This window comes from Gopherus flavomarginatus, chromosome 5 (genome assembly GCF_025201925.1).
Source record: "Gopherus flavomarginatus isolate rGopFla2 chromosome 5, rGopFla2.mat.asm, whole genome shotgun sequence".
NCBI lineage: Eukaryota > Metazoa > Chordata > Testudines > Testudinidae > Gopherus > Gopherus flavomarginatus.
The window spans coordinates 61895485-61917002 of NC_066621.1; the positions used below are offsets into that span (position 1 = coordinate 61895485).

Sequence of the window (21518 nt, forward strand, 5' to 3'; positions counted from 1 at the left end):
GAATGTTGCTTGGCATTCCATCTGTTCACTGTGTGAACTCATTACAGCATGCAGAATAGGAACAGGCCACTGTGTATTTATTTTACTCACAAATTCCTGGCTATGGTAAGCCATAGAGTAAGCTCAGGAAGTTGGCTGGCTAATGAGCTCCATCCTATTGTATGATACATGGCACTTGTAACTTGGAAAGCCAGCTACTGGGTTTACTCAGGCATACTTGGTAGCTGACTCTCCAAGGCTACACAGTAAAGCGCACCACATGTCAGGAGATGGGATTAAGCCATATGCTGCTAAAAAGGAAAGTACAGATGAAAGATGAAGCACAGGAAGCAATCTGCATCTTGGTGTGGAGGTTATAATTTTAAAATAAAAATATTATTTATTGTACTGATACTGTAACTATAAAATGCAAACTGCTGATGTTTCTGTTGAACAATTGCAGCCTGTATTAAGTGATTCATTTTAGGCCCTGCAGTTAAAAGCAACCCAGGAAGTCTCGAAATTACTCTCTGGTACTGCAGAGACAAGAAAACGTAGTTAGCCAGCAGAGAAAGACCATCAGGACCTAAATCCTTCTCTGACCATAGGTAGAGGCATGCTGAAAACTAAAGCAAATTAAAGGCAGCTTTGTGGAGTAACACTACTGTCTGTAGAGCTAGGGACTGCAACTAAATTACATGATTTTCCACAATATTCTGACAACAGCATTTTTTGTAGGCACCTGCATTTTGCCAGGAAGCAGCACATGGCCTGAGGTCTGTACCAGGAGCAGTGGATTAAGTGAAGAGGCACATTTGCAAAACCTACCATCTGCAGAAAGAATATTACATTCCTGGCAGAACTAATATTGCATTTAAAATGTATATTAATCCTAGTATTATCTGGGTTATGATGAGCATAGTGAGGAGAGTCATTAATAAACTGCTGAGCTATCTGTCTATTACAGATGTTTTGATGCAGCTGGGAACTCAGATCAGAGTCAGAATAGAGCTAGATGAAGCAATATATATTCTGCTACCTTGCATATTGTGGTATGTCAAAGATGAAAGTGTTTTATTTAGGTCAGGCTTCACTTCCCTGGAAACAGAAGAAACAGATATCAAGAAATTAGAGCACTGTTGGGTCTTATTCCACTAATCCAGTATATGCCAAAATTTCAGTTATAGAGGGGGTGGGGGCATTGTGCATCTGTCTAGCCCTGTCTATCAAAGTAATTTTCAACAGTTAACATCCACAAGGACTAAACAGTCCGGGCAACTAGTACATTACTTGAGAGTATTGGGGCCATATTCAGTCACACACATTATCATCAAAGTCTCATAGGTACGATTGATCAAACTCTTTGCCCTCTCCTAGAGGCAATAAATCATTCAGTTAAAAATCAATGTCACTAATTTTAAAACTGAGCAAGCAACAGCAAGCTGAGAAATCTGGTTCTAGGAAAGGACTCAGGCTCCCGGTTCTTAATTTTGCAGAGACTGGTTTTATCAAAGGCAGATGCTCACATCTCTCCTCCAGCACTGCAAGAAGACTCTCTCTCTGACAAGCGGTAGGAAAAGACTTTCAAAAAGTCAGAGATGGAAAATGAGTGGTTTTGTACTATGTCTCAGTCTGAACGCATTACCTGAAGATATTTTCTCATTATTTACAGAAATTCATCCTTGTCTTTATGCTCGTGTATATCTTTATTTCAGAGACCTGACAGTCACAAAACACAAACTTCAATATGTTCAGCCAACATTTCAGTAGCAGAGATTGTAAATCTAATTATGTAATGCAAATCAGACCTCTTTTTCATTTCTCCAACTATGTAACTCAGAATCGGTCTTTTGTTTGTATAAAAAAATCAGAGAATCTCTTAAATTGAGCAATGTTGCATTTTCAGGGTGGTATTTATTCATGAGGGGAGGCAGAATGAGATACACAAATCACACAGCGTATTGCAAATGGTAAATAAATGAACAGTGTATGACGAAAGAAGAAAATACGAGCAATTATGCAAACTCAGTACTCTATGAATATCTTAAATCCTCGGCAAAGGCAGAGGGGAGACAGCTGAAACAATAGGGCAAATATGCTATCTCCAAAGTGAGCTCCCCAATTTAAACAAACAGATGAATCTAGGAGAAACTTCTCCATTAGATCTTTGAGAAGCCCCCCTCCCTATAGGAGACTGCATTATAAAAGTGGGGCAAAGAAGTTTTCTCCAAGCTTCATCATAGCAGCTACCACTATCAGCTGTGTGAAATAATGACACCATGTTTGTATCCTCTCCAACTACATTTTTCACAAGGGAGCCTCTGCTTTGTAACCCGTCCCTTTCGTATACAACCCATAGGCATAGGATTCTACATCTGGCTTGGTATATTACATAAACACACGGATTGACAGCAGTTATATAGCTACTTCACATACTACCTCTACTTTCCTTTGTCTGCTTCTTCACCTATGATGTGGGGCAAGTCACATTTTATAAGAACAAATCATCAGTGCTTGTTTGTTACATTTCCTTACCCTGATCCCAAGCTCCACATTCTCTCCTCCATAGACCTCCATGCCTTCATCTAGTAAGCCAATCTCTTGGAAGTACTCCCTGTCTACTATGAAGCATCCAATCAGTGCAGGGCTTCTGCATGAATACAACAGAACAACAAAAAACAACAGTTAGAGAGCAAGTAAGCTACTTCCTTTTTTATTGTCACTCAAACAGATTGTAGTTCATGTCACTGGGCCATACTGGGTGTAAGACCATGGACTGCAAAGGAGTTACACCCAAGATGGATTTGGCCAATTTTGTCTTATTGTGCTATTTGTTTTTTAAATCAAATTGAGTGATGGTGAAAGGTGCCAAACTGACAATGCTGAAAACTGAAGCCCTCAGTACAGGATGAGCAACAAGAGTGATGCTCCCTTGCAATGTTTTGCCCATGTGTCCAAGCTCTGTTTTGAAGAGACTAGCTGTAGTGGGAAGAGGGTTGCAGTTTCTGTTGCCACTCAGCTCTTGGGTTCTCAATGTAGACTACCAACAAGGGTATCAATTAGTGCAAATTTTGCCCTTGATGAAGAAAAGCACTTAACCACATGCTTAAGTCCATCCCCTGGTTAGGAAAACATTTAAGTGTGTGCTGAATTTTAAGCTTAAATTAACTATCAGCTGAATTTTAAGCTTAAATTAACTATCAGCTTAAGAGCCCTTAGAGAATACATGGATGCTTTCTTGAGTCAGGGCCTTTTTTGGTGGCTTTTATAATACGGACGCAAGAATTGGGTATGAGACAACTCACTCCTTTCACTGAAATGCTGTAAAATATTAATGTCTTTCAATCACTGCTAATCAGGGACAAATCTGAATCTGTGGCCTAGAGGTGAGAGTCTCCATAGGTACGATTTATAAAACTCTTGAGTCACCCAGTCCTACTGATACTAATTTCCTATTCCTTCAAAATCCTGAGACACTCAGTCTTACGACTGCTGAACCACCTTGAAAAGTAGTGAAGATTTGACCATACAGAGTATAAATTACCCTCTATGAGGGAAGGCGAATGTAGAGTAATGAATCTAGTGCTTTTTAGCTTACCTTGCATGCTGACAAAAACAAAATTGTGATTTTTGTCATAGTGTGAGCAGAAGGAGCACTGGGAACAACAGGATATTAATGAAAGGACACAGGACAATTCAAGAGTATAGGGTAAATCATCCTGCATTTATCAGGAAGAGAACAATCAAGCTCTGTTAAATGTAGACATCTGCTTTTCATGCGATTATAAAAATGCTTAATCACAAAACTTAAAATTCTTCCCTTGTATGGATTTATATATTTTTGTGTGGTGTTATCCTACACTATTACTGCACCACTTCAGCATAATGAGAAAATATTTCTGATGTATTTAGTAATGAGGAAAATCTGAGATGTCCTTATACCATCTAAAAAATAGTGCTGAGTTTATCACAGAATAGGAAGGTTTCTAGATGTTTTTTGAGGCAAAGAATCCCTTTGACTTTGTTTTAATTCTGTTGTATATTCACTATGTTTCCTTTCAACAGTGCCTGAAGTAATAACGTGCTGGTTACTGGGAATGGTCTTAGTAACGCTATCTATCCACACGCTGAACGTAATTTATTGTTACATGACACTTTTGTACAACGTATCTCAAAAACAAATAATATTCCAGGACAAGAGCCAGCTATCACTCCCATTTAAGGATTTAGCAAGGATCAAATCTAAATGCCCATCACTGTAAAATGAAATCTAACCTCGTCTATCAGGAAACACATATACCTCTACCTCGATATAACGCTGTACTCGGGAGCCAAAAAATCGGACCGCGTTATAGGTGAAACCGTGTTATATTGAACTTGCTTTGATCCACCAAAGTGCGCAGCCCTGCCCTCCCGGAGCACTGCTTTACCGCGTTATATACGAATTCGTGTTACATCGGGTCGCGTTATATCAGGGTAGAGTTGTAATTACTGGGTGAAGTGCACAATCAGGACCAGTTCTTTGTTCTGAACTGCAACTATTTTATTTCAAAAAGTCAACAAGAAGATATTAAAAATAATTTTCACTGCTACAAGGCCTTCCAGAGTTTATCAAGCACTTTACCAACATTAATCAAGCTTCCTCGTATCCCTACGAGGTGGATATTTTTATCTCCACCTTAAATACAAAGTCTATGGCTGAGCTAGCCTTCATATCCAGATCTCCTGACTCCTAGTCCTGTCTAAGGACATCCTCTCACCTTCCTAACGAGTGATGGCTACAGATATGGAGTGGGTCAATGCAGCTCTGAGCCAACAATTCTGTCTCACAGCTCTAAAGATAGCTCTCAGGTTGACTGTCTGGGTGAATGCAAGAGACACCTACTGATGCCCCACCCTAGCACTTCCAAAAGATACAATTTTTGTACTTCAGTCTCAACCACCTCCTCTCTTTCTGCACAAGCTTCTGGAAACCAGAGGGGAGGTTATAGTGAGCTCCTTGCAATTTGCATAGAAAGAATAACTAGGATCTATAGAGATCTGCTTGGAGTTCGTCAGTCTTATTTACTAGACAACGCTACCCTTGGTAGCGTAGAGTAGACAGGGGTCCTCTTCAGCACCAGACTAACAGTTCTCTAGACAGAATAGGCAGGTACAGAGCTCGGTCACACAAAAATAGGAGTTTTCACACACTCCTTGCTCCCACATATATGGGCCAGATTTGGTGTGTACTACTATGTGATATAACCACAAATGTAATAATCAGATATTAATTCATCACTGACAGTTGTACCTTTTTGCAATACATTTGTAAACTGCATTGTCTTTCTGGATCATTACCATTAAATTAGCAGACAAGACATTTGTAGATGGCAACACTGAATCAAGTATCATGTCTTCTCTTTTGCTTTTTTATATTTGCTCTGACTTGTTATATAAAAATGAAGTACACGAGACTGTACAAGTTTTTTGTGGTTATCTGAGGAAGCAATGGTAAAAGTGGCAGAGAACAGTGAGAACATTTATTCTAATTTAACCACTGGTCTGTTTGATAAGCAGCTCCCTTGGTCCTTGTTAAAATAAAGTGCATGTAGCCAGCCCTTTGTTATTTGTTACATATAACTGAGTGCTTCCCACAAGTCCCAAATCCATGTCACAGCTGCATGTTACCTTATCGGAGCAGTTGAGTTTTCCAGCTTCCACCATGATTTTGGAGGATTCAGATATCGACACCACAGTTCCCAGTCAAACCCCTGTGCTGATAGGGGGTATTCCTCTATTTCAAAATTATCATATTTGATGTTATCAAACGAAGGAGAAATGACCCTTTTTCTGTTTTCCTTAATCCTCATGAGTACTGGTTCAGCCCTAAAGGAACAAATACTGAGATTGTTTCAACAGAAGCAAAACTCTTATGCCAGCCAGAGCCTATGTTCTACATTATCTGAAGGGCACGCTCTACAGTTGTTACTCATGCAAAACTCCCATTGACTGAAGTGTGGGTTTTACTGAGTGAGGCTGCAGGATTTGGCCCAAAGTATATAATGTAACTTTAAATCTAGCATGCACTGGATATTATTCCTTTCTAGTCTGCTGATGGAAGAAATTAGACCTCTCTTATCAGTTACCATTTACATCCTTGCTACCACATAAAGATGTCATCTCCAGGCCAACTCTATGATCAAGGACATCAAGAAGATCGAAGTTAATAATTGAAGTATCCCAGGGACAAAAGCTCTTTTCCCTTTAAAGAGACTTCTTTTTATACAGAAGTAACAGGGAAACTAAACATAAGTTGGACAACTGTATAATTAACTGCTCATGAGAGGTACAGTAGTAATAGACCAGTCACTGAAGGTCCTCTCTTTCCCCCCCATTTCCTGCCCTCTCAATAAACCTCAGCTGAGACCTGCTGGGCCACCTGTACGTATGAAAAAGTAATGCAGCCCCAAGGATACTCTGCCCTTGATCTCTGGACAGCACCATCCAAGTCATTTAAAAGTCCATCAACAAAGATGTCAAAGCTAGTTGTGATAATAATTCTCTGATGTGGTCACTCTTGACTAGGAATCAGGCTAAAACCACCAACTAATTTCACAGAGGCTATTGAACAGCTTCAGATGCTAACAACTTTTGGTCATTAATCAACCAATGGATTTAATTGGAATCAATGACCTAAAAGTGAAAGGTTTGGTATCCCACTCCTAATCCCTGAATCATCTACCCTCCTATGCCCAGACACGTTTTATGCAATTTAGATTCTAATTAAAATGATTTGTTAAGGAGACCACTGTGACACCAGGAGCACATATGAGATATATCCAAGACATCGTTATGTAATTTTTCTGTATCTTGTAAAGCCAGCTGCTGGCAGTTAAATACGAACAGCACAAGTCTCCTAGAAATGAGCGTTGAGCTTGGCAGCCTATGCCATTTGTTACTCCTTTGCTGAAAATGAAAAATGTTTGTACGTTCAGTGCACATGCACTGGTGTCATAGTATAATTCCCAAATCTGGACCTTAGCGTCCAGGATATGGGTACTAGCATAAATTTCCCTAAGCTTAATTACCAGCTTAGATCCTGTACTGCTGCCACCAATTAGGACTTAGAGTAGAGCGCCTGATAGACTCTGGTCTCCCCCAAAACCTTCCCTGGGGGCCCCAAGACCCAAATTCCTTGAGTCTCACAACAAAGGGGAATAAACCATTTTTCTTCCCCTTCCTCCCCTCCAGGTGTTCCTTCCCTGGGCTCCTGGAGAAATATTCAGATTCAAGCTCCGTGAATCTAAACAAAGGGATTCTCCCTTCTCCTTTCTTCCTCCCAGATCTTTCCTGCCCTGGGTACACTAGAAGATCACCGTGATTCAAACTTTTTGAATCACAACACAGGGAAATCAGGGGGGTTCCCCCCCCCCTTTTTCCCCCTCCCTTCTCCTTCCCTGTTAAGTACAGACTCAATTCCCTTGAGCCTCAACAAGGGGAAAAATCAGACAGGTCTTAAAAGCAAAACTTTTAATAAAAAGAGAAAAAATAAAAGGTCTATCTCTGCAATTTAGATGGTAAAAAGTTACAGGGTCTTTCAGCTTATAGACAATAGAAAGAAAGCTTTCTCCAGCAGAAATACAATTTAAAGTACTTTCACCCAAATACACATTAAAACTCTATCAGCCAGATACACAGTTGCAAATACAGAAAAACAATTAAAAAGACTAAACTGTCTTTCTACTTTTGTACTTACAAAATTGGAACAGAAGATTAGAGAGCCTGTAGGTATGTGTGGTCACTCTCAGAGCCTAGAGAGAACAAAGCAAAACCCCAAACCCACAAACAAAGGCTTCCCTCCACCTAGATTTGAAAGTATTTTGTTTTCCTGATTGGTCCTCTGGTCAGGTGTTTGGGTCCCTGTTTGTTAACCCTTTACAGGTAAAAGAGACATTAACCCTTAACTATCTGTTTATGACAACTGGGTTAAACTTTGGATGTTTCCATCTCTCCCTCCCAGCTCCTGCCAAGGCCTCCCCATCCCCCCACCACCACACACGTGGCCATCCAAATTGCAGTTGCTATGCCCTGAGCAATTAATAATGGGATGATCCCAAAACACTGGTTTAGACTGGAGGCTTAACTGGCTCAGGGCCCAATTGAGCAAGATACTTTAGCAGATATGCAGGCGAGTGAGTGCATTGGCTTCAATGGAACTATTTGAATACTTAAAATTATATGTGCTTAAATATCTTGCTGAATTGGGACCTCTGTCTGCTTTCAAAAAATTTTAGTTAAATGCAATGGTGAAAGAAATGTAAAGAATACTCTATGTGGAATTATCCTGAGAAGTACTGAGAGGCCACAGTATCTCATTGGATCAGCTCAGCAAACCACAGAATCTGGCCCTAAATCATAAAAATTTGCATTACCCCCTTAATTTTGCATACAAAAAATCAGAACAAAGTTTGTTACATGTCTGACCTGTTCTACTGAGCTTCTCCATGCCTAAGTGATTATTTATCATCTGTGCACTGGCTATTGACAAAAATCAAATGAAAATGGAAGAGAACAGTAATATACTGTGCATACATAAATTTGACACAAATTTTAACCAGAGGCAATAAATCTCTCGTTTGCTCTACTTGTCTAATTTAGTAACATGCATTTACCAGCACAACCACTACAGCAGACAATAACCTAGTTCTAAAAAACAGAATCTTGATTATATGACGATGTTGCATATTACGAACAATAAGCGTATCTCTGTATTTAAATCTATGTCAAAAGAGCTGCATATAACGATCTCCTTATATGCTGGATAAATATCATGCCATAATTTACAAATAATTGCAAGCAGCAGCAAGATACATGCCATCCCACGCTGAATTCCACATGAGCATCGAAGAGCGCAACAACTGGTGCAGTGGCAGCTCTCCATCCGCTGACTCGAGACCGGATCAGCCCCTCTTGCTTGCTGTGTCGGACCACCTTGATGAATCCAGGCTTCCGCATATTCACCTCGTCAACATACTCCTTTAGTTTCTCCTTGAGATCTTCTGTACAAAGGGAAATAATGAAGAGTAAGAATAATAAAAAAATCTATTTATCCATCAATATATGTTAGGGAAAACGTCAATGAGGACTAAATCTTGCCTTTTGAAGCACTAGAGATAAGGGAGGGTGACAAGAAACCTCTTCCACAATGAAAACAGCACACCCCAAAATTCTCTTGCACTGAAATGGGCCAGCTAGTCTGTTGGGCACAGCCTGAGATTAGAGGACATGATCAAGCCCCTGGTGACTAGCATTTATACTGTCATTCTCCTCCGTCAATAGTCAGGGACTCACAAGAAGAGAAGAACAGCTCAGTGCATTTCCACAGCATATCAGCCCGCCCACTGCCTTGTGGGGTCCTGCCCTCACCAGTACAGAATGCACCATGCAGCCTCTCTGCTACCCCTGCCTGCACTAGTAGGGGCAGAATTTGGCCACACAGTATATCAAATAAAGATATGAAGATGGTGTGAGATTCACCCTTACATGGAGGGCCAGTACAAAGTCTATTTACTAGAGCCCTGTGCCAGACTATTTTGGTATCCTGCTCCCGCTATTACGGCAGTGGGTCCTGCGGGATTCCCAGTCCCTCTGGAGAGCTCTAAAAACAGTCCCGGGCAGGGCTCTACTATGCACCATTTGAGCCTCAAAATATGGCTTAAGTGTTGCATAGGTCGTGTGCAGTGGTGTGAGGATCTGTATACTGTGATATTTTCCTTATGTCATATCTAGACCTGCAAATAAGAAAAAAATCATTGGTCACATTTTCCTCTTACATTTACAATTCAATAAAACCTATTTGGGGTTTACTACATTCAGTAAAGCCTATTTAGGGTTTATTATGTTAGAGATATTACTATTGCCTAGGAGCCCAGACAAACATTTAGGCCTCACTCTGCTGGGCACTGTACACATACATAGAGACAGACAGTCCCTGCCCCCACAAGGCTTACAATCTAAGGCAGGGGTGGGCAAACTACAGCCCATGGACCGTGTACAGCCCATCAGAACTTTTAATCCAGCTCCTGAGCTCCCGCCAGGGAGCGGGGTCAGGGGCTTGCCCCGGTCCAGCACTCCAGACGAGGAGCAGGGTTGGGGGCTTGCTGTGCGGCTCCTAGAAGCAGCGTGTCCCCCCCTCCGGCTCCTATGAGTAGGAGCAGCCGGGGGTGTGCACACTGTCCCTGCCCCAAGCACTGCCCCTCGCAGCTGCAGGAGCGGCACCAGTGGACAAGGCAGCATGCAGCGCCGCCTGACCAGGGCTGAGCCTTTGTGTAGGAGGTGGAGGACGACATGCTGCTGCTTCTGGGGGCTGCGGGTGCAGCACCTGCGGACGGGGTGGGGTGCAGAACTGCTTGGCCATGCCTCTGCACAGGAGCCAGAGCAGGGGACAAGCCGCTGCTTCCAGGAGTTGCTTGAGGTAAACGCTGCCCAGAGCCTGCATCCCTGAGCTTCCCCACTCCACCCCTGTGCCCCAACCCCCCGCCCCAGCCCTGATCCCCCTCCCACCCTCCAAACCCCTTGGTCCCAGCCCAGAGCACCCCTCCTGCATCCCAAATCCCTCATCCCCAGCCCACTCCCTGAGCCCTCACCTCCCCCCTACACCGCAACCCCCAATTTCATGAGCATTCATGGCCCACCATACAATTTCTTATACCCACATGTGGCCCTCAGGCCAAAATGTTTGCCCACCCCTGATCTCAGGGCTTGTCTACTCAGGAAAGTTACTACAGTATAAGCTAGGATGTGAATTTAAATCTCCACAGTTATAACATTGCAAATGCCCTATAGACATTCTTCTTCCAGTATAGGGTGACCAGATAGAAAATGTGAAAAATTGGGATGGGGGTGGGGGATAATAGAGGTCTATATAAGAAAAAGCCCCAAATATTGGGACTATCCCTATAAAATCAGGACATCTGGTCACCCTATTCCATATAAGAGGGGTGGTTTTTTTTGGTTTAGTTCACATCGCTTTGGCAAGGGTTTAAACTAAACTGAAAAAAGCCTCTCCCATATTGTAATAAGAGCATCCACAGGGAGAGCTATACAGGCATGACTATATTGGTTTATCTAGAGTGGTATAACTATACCGTAGCTGGTAAAACTTGCCTGTGTAGTCAAGCTCTAAATAGACAAGACAGACAAAAAGGTAGGAGTGTAAACAGAAGCATAAAACACAGAGAGAGGAAGAGTGTGCAACAGTTAAGCACACGGTACTATCACCAAAACCTCATTTGCCATTGAACATTAATTAACGTGCCATAAAATGAAGTGTTAGCACATAAAACATCATATAAAGGGCTATATTCACAATGGCTTGCATAAGCAAGTGTTATGTTATTGCAGGAATGAACGAGGTAGCAGTTACAGTATGTAAATTTCATTTTTGAAAAATATGTCTGGAAAGAAAACCTAATTATTTCCCATAAACTTTTTTTGATTTGTTTTTTAAACACCAGTGTTTCAAGGAGGAAGACAGAAAAAATTAACTATCGTGCTTCCCCCGCAGCTTTCTTTGCTCTGACAACACCTTTCTTTCTCTGCTCAAAAGGTTCTGCAATTTCTCCTCCTTGCTCAGCAAAACAAAGCAAGAATAGTGATCACAAGAGAGAAGAATCTTTTCCTAATTAAAAGGTTATTCCTTTTTAACCAATAATTACTGCAGCTCTGGTTCAAAGATGAATGCATGCAGCAATGCAAAACGTGGAATGAAAATGTGCAGTTAAAATGCACTCGTTCTCATGATTATTATTTTTACATGGTAGTGCTCAGAGTCCCCAATGGTAATCAGGGCCCATTATCTTAACCAATGTACAAACACAGAAGCATCCTTGGAGTAAAAGGAAAGAGAAAAATGATGGTCTTTGAGTTAAGGTGCTGGACCAGGACTCAGAAGATCACGTTCAAATCATAACTCTGCCACATATTTTCTGTGAGACCCTGGGCAAGTCACTTAACACATCTGTGTCTCAGCTCCCCATCTATAAAATGAGGATAATAAATACTTCTTTTATCTTTCTAGTCTATTTAGATTGTAAGCTCTTTGGGACAGGAACTGTTTTACTATGTTTCTGTACAGTGCCTAACACAATGGGATCATGAACTTAGGTCCTCTGAGTCCTATCATAATGTTGCCCCTTGACCTGAGTAGTTAGCGAATATTTGGGGCCTTGCCAGGTTGTTTCCTTTAGAGGGAGAAATTCGGAATACAAGTTACTTATTTCTTTGGTGCTATGTTGTTTATTTACAAAGAATATCCACAAAGTTATGTTTCCCTGAACACAGTAGAAACAAACAGCAGCAGGCAGAAATCCAAGCCTGCTTTCCAGCCCATCCTATAACGCAAGAAGCTCTGTCTCTGCTCCATATCAGGGCCATGCTACCAACTGCTTCACTGGTTTTCTCCTCCCTTTCAGATACTGATATACACAGACACACACAGCTCCACCAATCAGTGACCCAGCCCTGAATTTTCAATCAATCAGTCCCTGGGAAATCTGATTTAGCTCTTGTCAGGCCTTCCATGGACCTTAAGTTGGGGTGGCTACTATTGTTTCAGCTATCACTAAACAAAGGACTATTTAATTGCTCTCTCAGTTAGCATGAATGAATGGCGGCTAACACACCGGTCAGCTTCAGTTAGGTTTCTGACTGCCCACAGATCAAACACACTTGCTGGCAGCCACCAATGTCCTGCAGCACAACAGTAATACAAAATAAATAAATGAATAAGAAAAAGAGCTCCCGTCGGTGTCTTATTTTTTGCCTCTATTATATTTTCATAAAGATGAAATGATACTGCTTCCAGCAGTAATTCTCTGCATCATCTCTCTTGCAATAAAGTATTGTTTTGACTACATACACAATATATGTTTGGATTCCGTTCAGAGAAGTCAACTTTATTTCCTCATCACTAAACTCGTTTCACAGTGTAATGTTAATTTGTTTGTTTAAACTAACTGCCAAAGCAACTAAAAAACAGTCCCCCAAAATAAAGCTAAGGAGGAGGCAGGATTTCACATCTTACTGCTAGGGTGGCAACAACTTGTCACTTTGCACACACTGGGCACTGCACTCCAAATCAAAACCAAACCCTTTGAGTATTGTATGAATGAAAATGTAAGTCTGTAATTATTCAAACACACTGATAGCTGGATCGCTGTAGAACACAGGAGAAAGTTCTCATGGGAAAAATATCCACTCAATGTGCAGATGCAGTCAAAAAATGTTAGGAAAGGGATAGAAAGTAAGACAGTAATCATCATAATGCCACTATGTAAATCAATGGTACGCCCACATCCTGAATACTGCATGCAGTTCTGGTCACCTCATTTTAAAAAAAAGATACAAAGGGCAACTGAAAATATTAAGGGTATGGAACAATTTCCATATTAGGAGAGATTAGAAGACTGGGACTTTTCAGCTTGGAAAACAGACAACTAAGAGGGAATATGATAGAAGTCTATAAAATCATGACTGATGTGGAGAAAGTAAATAAAGTATTATTTACTCCTTCACATAACTAAAGAATAAGAGTCACCCATTGAAATAATTAATAGGCAGCAGGTTTAAAACAAACAAAAGGAAGTACTTCTTCATACAATATACAGTCAACCCATTGACTTTGTTGCCAGGGGACGTTGTGAAGGCCAAAACTGTAACAGGACTCCAAAAAAATCCAAACCAAAACAAAAAAAACTAGATAAGATGGTCAGGAATGTAACCCCACATACTCTGGGTGTCTACAGCCTCTACCGGCCAGAATCTGGGACTGGACAAGAGGGGCTGGATCACTCAATGATTGCCTGTTCCATTCATTCCCTCTGACTCGTCTGGCTTTGGCAACTGTCAAAAGACAGGATGCTGGACTACATGGACTGGTCTGACCCAATATGGCTGTTCTTATGTTTTTATGAGGAAAACAAGTCATTAATACATGTTTGCATTCACACTGAGACTCATCAAGAATGGACGTGATCTCCTCCAGTGCTTTCCCATTCATGATCTCTGAACAGGATATTGGAGACATGCGAGACTGGAGATCAGTTTAGATCATTTGCTAGTTGAATAGTTACTGATAAGGGAGATGAGCTCATTATATTTCAGATTAGATAGATCATGTCATTCCTAAAATATGACCCACGACTGCATGTCATTGAATCAAGACTACAGATCATTATACACATTACATACACAATACAATTCTGCTTTAAATTAGATTTGCTGCAGACCCTTCTTGTAGAATTCTTTAAAAAAAACAAAACAAGAAACCCTGAAAAGCAGGAAAATACATATTTAGGATTCTTATTGTGCTTGTGTAAAACGAGCATATACTCATTGCTCCCTTCTGTAACTTTCAAACTGTAACAAGCACTCAATTATCAAACCAACCACCACCTCCACTGTTTAAATTCAAAAGAAAGCATTTGTGTTATTGAGATATTACTATCCTTATTATAATAGGGTGAGAGAGTTCCTTGTTCCTAGTATAGTGTAATATTGTGATGAGTGGATATCAAAACTCTTAAGATCAAAGCTCTTTTTTGATTGCAAATATCTGTACCTAACTTTGCAAAAGCAGGAAGCTATTCTTGCTGCAACAATGCAAGGGGGTGGAGTGGTGTCATGAACAGATAGCTAAGGGTTAATGTCTCTTTCACCTATAAAGGGTTAACAAACAAACAGTGACCTGCAACACCTGACCAGAGGACCAATCAGAAGACAAGATACTTTCAAATCTCGTGGAGGGAAGCCTTTGTTTGTGGGTTTGGGGTTTTGCTTTGTTCTCTCTGAGCCCTGGCCCGGACTAGAGGTGTAACCAGGTTTCTGCCAATCTCCCTGCTACAGTCTCTTATCTGTTCAGAACTGTAAGTAGAAAAGGCAGTCATAGTCTTTTAATTTGTTTTCTTTTTCATTTGCATCTGTGTACTTGCTGGAAGTAGCTTAAATTGTGTTTCTGCTGGAGAAAGTTTCTTTCTATTGTTTTTAAGTTGAAAGACCCTGTACTGTTTACCATCTAAACTGCAGAGATAAACCTTTTACTTTTTTCTTTCTTTTTTATTAAAAGCTTTGCTTTAAGACCTGTTTAATTTTCTTTTCCCCTTGTTGAGGCTTGAGGGAATTGAGTCTGTACTTAACAAGGAAAGAGAAGGGGGGGAAGGGTGGAATCCCTTTGTTTAGATTCATGGAGCTTGAATCTGTATAATTCTCCAGGAGCCCAGGGAGGGAACACCTGGAGGGGAGGAGGGGGAAGGGAATGGTTTATTTCCCTTTGTTGTGAGACTCAAGGAATCTGGGTCTTGGGGTCCCCTGGGAAGGTTTTGGGGGGACCAGAGGGTATCAGGCCCTAAAAAAATTCCTGATTGGTGGCAGCGCTACAGAGCTAAGCTGGTAATTAAGCTTAGGGGAATTCATGCTAGTACCCATATTTTGGACGCTAAGGTCCAGATTTGGGAATTATACTTGACAGGTGGGGAAAGGAGGATGTTCATAGCCTCACTGTAGAGTGGCGGTGTAAAATATACATTGGGAAAGCAGATGCTGAAAACATTGCACACAAAGGCAAAGACTTGAAAATCAATACCCTTGACAGAGTCATTGTTTACTCAGACTCCTTCCTTTTCCAGCCAACAGAAAGTTTTGGGTGCTACCTTCTATTGCTTCTACTGTTACTATTCGAACAACAACAAATCATCTTAAATACTTTGGGAAAAACTGCAGTGAGGTTTGCTGTAGGAGCAGGTGGACAAGGAATAGCAGTGGAGCAGTGTCTTTAAGTAGCCTTGCCAATGAAGGGCAACATGGTTTGCAGAAGCCTGAAGGCAACAGGATCCTTACACCACATTATTGCTGCTCCCAAAAGGAGTAGTGTACACTTAGGGTTGCCAGGTATCCGGTTTTTGACCAGAACACCCAGTCGAAAAGGGACCCTGGTGGCTCTGGTCAGCACAGCTGACTGGGCCACCTAAAGTCTGGTTGGCCACAGCGTCAGACTCTGTGTGGCTCCCGGAAGCAGCTGTCATCTCCTTCCAGTTCCTAGGCCCGGGGCGGCCATGGGGGCTCCGTGTGCTGCCCTTGCCCACTGCAGCCAATGGGAGCCGGGGCGGGGTGGGAAGCACCTGTGGACAGCGCCAGCATGCAGAGACCCCGGCCGCCCCTGCGCTTAGGAGTCAGAGGAACATGCCAGCCACTTCCAGGAGGCTCCTGAGGTAAGCACTGCCCAGAGCCCACACCCCAACCTCCTGCGCCAGCCCTGAGCCCCCTCCTGCACCCCAAACCCCTGAGCCCCGGCCCCACCCCTGTCCCAAAGCCCTCTCCTGCACCCCCAAACCCTCATTCCTGGCTCCACCTCAGAGCCTGCACCCCAACTCCCTACCCCAGCCTGGTGAAAATGAGCATGTGTGTGAGGAAGCAACAGAGGGAGGGGGATGGAGTGAACAGAAGGTAGGGTCCCGGCGAAGAGGCACGGCCTTTGGGGCAGGACAAGGGTGTTTCAATTTTCTGCAATCAAAAAGTTGGCAACCCTATGTGTACTCCACCTCACAGCTGCTCTTGCATGTGAAAGGAGGGAAAGGTGCATGGGGGAGAGCCCATCTGTGCCCTACCAACTAGCATTTTATACATACTCCTAATGGAGGAATTCTTCTTGGATCATTAGCAAGAATTCCATTCTAGAGCCTGATCCTGCACAACTAGGAAATTTGCCATTGACTCTAATGGGGAGAGATCAGCCCCTAATACTCATGTACATATTTGGGCCATATGCAGCATTTTGCCCTCAGGCCTTTTCCTGCCATCGTTATTTAAATGAAACGTTCAGTGGCTGCAGTGGGGACTTTGTGCTCAGAAAGATGGCTGGATGTAATTTTCCCTTGATTGGTAGACTGGGATCCTTACTAAACCTGCTAAGATTCACCTTTCTTTCCCAAAATGAAAAGAATTTCTTGTCAGCAATGTAGCATTTCAACTCTGATGAAGGGCACAGCAGCCTGGGACATTTAAAGCAAGGAAATCACTTAAATCAACATTTTCTGCAGAACACAAATACGCCCTAGTGGGATATTCAGTATCCGATTTCTCATGCAGTCCTAACCTGCCTAACACTAAATTTTACAAGGCGGCTTTGTATTCAATTGCCTTTGACATTTTCAGAGCACTGTACCCAACTAGACAGGAAGAAAGGATTCTAGCCCTACAAACAATTATTGTTTCAAAGTGATGCTACCAATGACCTTCACCAGCACATTTTTCAACCCATATTTTTTCATTTAATGCAAATTACTTGAATAATAAATCCAAAACACTCTTCTTCATTAATTATTGTGCTTCACTGCCTTCTGCCGCCATAGGGAAAACAATGGGAACGAATTAATGTGTCTTTTTCAATATACAGATGATTCTGTTTCTCTTTATGGAAACAAATAGCTTATAAAGACAGATGTGCTTGTCTTTCAACATGGAATATCTGAAATAAGAACTCCATTTGGCTAAACTGAATGAGTCTGCATGGTTAGAGAGAGCTAACAGCACACATATGGACAGTGGAATACTGCAGGTGCAGCACTTGCAAGCCGCAATGAACTCTGCATAGTTAAAAGAGGCAGAGAGGTATGTAGCATTATGCTGGACTAGGACATTGCTAGTCAGAGCAGATGTATAAGGAGTAATTTATATTCTATTCTGAAATGTCTCTATATACATTTAAAAAAAAAAACCCTAAACCTCAGAGATTATCCCTGCAGGGATCTCTCTATTCCAGCTTTGCAAGGTGCAAGACAGGAACAGCTCATGCACATGCTCTCCCCCTTTTAGAGCTCCATGTGGGGCACTCAGAAGACTGGGCAGGCTGGAGGCAAGGCGTGGGTGGAGCCAGGGGAGGAACACCATCCCTACCTTCAATCCCACAGAGATTAATTGGGATTATATTACAGGTTTGGTGAAGTCCCTTTCACAGTGGGGAATCTTCCTTTAAGGAGGGGGGCCCTACGGCACCTGTGGCTTAGGACAGTTCCTTGTAATACACCTACATCCACTAGGACAGGGGTGGGGCAAACTACAGCTCAGGGGGCACATCCAGCCCTTCAGACATGTTAATCTGGCCCTCGAGCTCCTGCCAGGGAGTGGAGTCTGGGGCCTGCCCAACTCTACATGTGCCATGGCTCCGCATGGTTCCTGGAAGCAGCAGCATGTCCCCCCATCCAGCTCCTATGTGTAGGGGCAGCCAGGGGGCTCCGCTCACTACCCCCGACCCAAGCGCCTCCTCCGCAGCTCCCATTGGTCAGCAACCATGGCAAATGGGAGCTGCAGGGGCAGTGCCTGCAGAGAGGCAGCGTGTAGAGCCATCTGGCTGCGCCTCCACATAGGAGCCGGAGAAGGGACATGCTGCTGCTTCTGGGAGCTGCTTGAGGTAAGTGGTGCCTGGTGCCTGCACCCCTGATTCCTTCCAGCACCCCAACCCCCTGCCCTAGCCCTGACCCCCCTCCAAACTCCTAGGTCCCACCCTCCTGCACCCCAGATCCCACACGCCCAGCCAGAATCCTCACCCCGCCACCCGCACCCCAAACCCCTGCCCCAGCCCTGAGCCCCCTCCCGCACACTGAACTCCTCATTTCTCACCCCATCCCAGAGCCCGCACCCCCAGCCGGAGCCCTCACTCCTTCGTGCCCCAACCCCCAATTTTGTGAGCATTCATGGCCCGCCATACAATTTCCATACCCAGATGTGGCCCTCGGGCCAAAAAGTTTGCCCACCCCTGCACTAGGATGTTGCACCAGCTCAAATTTTGTGAATGGCCTGCTCTTCAGGTTGGCCCATAGGGGGATCAGGGCTATGAACCTGCCTCCTCTCTGTCTCCTTTCAGGCACACTGGAGGAGCAGTCCCGGTGCAATTATGAAAGGTTCTTGCAGGGTCATGCAAAATAGAAGGCTCTTGTGCACTTTCCCCTCACACTCACCCAAAGGGCTTGTCAAAACCTGGCTCTGAGGCAGAAAGTAAGTATATCCCCATTACTGGTAAAATGTAGACTGAACTCATACTCTCTTGTATTCCTTTCCATCACCAAGCTGATTCAGTATTAGAAAGGGATATATCAGGACATAATACAGAGCACTTCCATGCAGCCATGTGCAATTTGGGTGAACGTGCCCATAAAAATCTGACTCCACTACTTCAACAATTTTGAACTTGAGTTCATTTGAGAATTCAAATCTGCATAAAAGATATTTAGAGGGTTAGTTGCTTCTAATAGTCTCCATAGTAGCAAAATATAGTGGAAAGATAACAGGGCCAGACTCTCAGCTGGTGGAAACTGCCATAAATAGAGCTAATGTGAATCTACACCAGCTGAGGATCCCTTAGTCTTGAAGTGTAATTTTAAAGCTTTTGATAGAAGCAGTGTTGTCGTAAATAATGAAATATTGCTTCACATTCTAGAGAAATCATGTAAAGAATAAGCTTAATTTACAATAACTTTAATACTCTAATGTATTCCAGTTTCAACTGCTTAGATGAATCCTTGCATCTCTTAAAACAATTACATTTGTAAAATCTGACACTTCTTCCTTGCCTGGACACAGACACAGACTTGCTAAGTTACCTGTAACAGTTTGTAAATATTAAATTTTACTAAAAAGGGCCAAAAGTCACGTTCCATGACATTGGTACAGTAGAAGCAGAAATGCTCTTTACCTGCCAGTACTGCTGAACCCTGCGTTCTAATAGGATCAAATGTATGTCAATGCAAGGGGCCTCAGCACTGCTTACATCCGACTTATATCTTAGCCCTCTGCGCAGAGGTGAATTTCAACCAGGAAAGTGGCTACATCCGGGCCGGACGGAGGCCTGCCAATTCGCTTCTCGATGACAGTGCGTAGGGCGGCCGCTACTACACTTGATCTTAGCAACATAGTCCTTTTTATCCATTACTACAAGACAACTACCTCGTATTGGTAACAGACTACAATGAGCCTCAGAATTCCCTGCTGTAATGCAGATGCAGATTATGCACTCTACTTACTGGTACTGCTGAATCTTGTACTCTAATAGGATAAAATTTACACCAGTGCAGAAGGCCTAGGCATCACTTACGCCCCACTAATATCTTAGCCCTCTGCATGGAGGTGAATTTCACCCATTGTGAATGCAAAGGAACTAGACAGTATAATAAACCTTTACAGTCACAGCTTCTGTGTGCAATAGTTCAGATTATCAGGTGGTATAAAAAGGCACAGCTCTACTGAAATAAATGGAACTAATGCCATTTTACACAAGCTGAAGATTTCAAGAAGAACTTCACTGGTTTAGTGCTGAGCGCAGCACTAATCTCCCCATATGGAGGAATAAGAAATGGCCACACACCCCTCCTTCGAACTGCCCAACAGAGTTGAGCCAGACTATAGGGAGTACATGTTGCTCCTTTCAAAGGGTGTAACAGGCTGTTTTTGTCCTCATGCCTCAGGCATTCCCTGAGGCAGTGTTTGTTCCACTTGACTCATGAGTAGATCTTGTTGGCATTGTACTGAATCCTCTTTACCTGCCTGGAGCTGCCTTCCACAGAAGCAAAGGGTGTTCTGAGATCACCTGTGATTTTGACATCAGAAGAACAAAGGCCTGCCATCCCCAACAAATAACCCTATTTCAAAACAGTGGTTCCCTGTAAGATAACATGTAACACAGCTCTTCATAAATTGAAGCCAATCTCCTTGTACAGGCTTTCTAGCCATCACCAATTCCAGTAGCTGCTGTGTGGGTCTGTATTAGTGATCTAGTAGGCAGACATACCTTAGGAAATTTAAATGATACATGGTTCCTGACACAGATGTGGAAGTAAGATACCATGGAAAAAGGTAACCTTACATTTCAGATTTCAAAAGAGGTTATTTTAAAAATTCAGGGTTCAGCACATTTAATCAAATCCTTACTGAAAATACTGCTGCATTCTGTACTAATAGCCCCGCACACCGTTGCAAATTACTGCTCTACTGCTGAATACTATGGGTTGTTTTTTTTTTTTTCAAATAGAAGAAGAGGAGGATATACACAGCATCTGTCAGTTTATGTTATTACTACCTATGTAACTGTACACTTTTTAGGAAAGGCATTAAAAGAGAAGTGAAAGTAAGTGCGCACACACACAAAAGCATAAAAACCCTGACCCAATGAACACACACTGGTGGAAGAACTACTGTCAACAATCTGACATTAGAGTCTGTAATTCCTTCACTTGATGTTACTGGATTGGTTTGTGAAGCAACCTTTAAGTGTTAAAGAGAAAGTATAGCGCTCGAGAAATACAATCTAGCATCAACTGATTCCAGTAATCTATTTTTAAAAAACACTATTTAGTTCTAATCTATTGTAGGGTTTACACAAAGCAGCTACACGGAAAATCTCTATTCAAAGGGAACTAAAGGCTTGAACAGTCTATATACGTTTAGAAAAATACAGTGTAAAGAACACATTATAGATTCTCTCTACTGTAACCCTGGGGACCCCACAAGGT

The 21518-nt window shown here is 42.6% G+C and overlaps 1 protein-coding gene across 2 annotated transcripts in view; it reads right to left on the bottom strand.

Annotated features, from left to right (window-relative positions):
- Positions 1–21518, bottom strand: part of GALNT18 (polypeptide N-acetylgalactosaminyltransferase 18) — a 512560-nt gene that overhangs the window by 216686 nt on the left and 274356 nt on the right. For both annotated transcript variants that reach the window (XM_050955082.1, XM_050955081.1), the window contains 3 exons: positions 8837–9020; positions 5650–5847; positions 2515–2629 (listed from right to left, as the gene is read on the bottom strand). In XM_050955082.1, coding sequence (XP_050811039.1) covers positions 2515–2629; positions 5650–5847; positions 8837–9020 — 497 coding nt within the window. The remainder of the gene's footprint in view (positions 1–2514; positions 2630–5649; positions 5848–8836; positions 9021–21518) is intronic.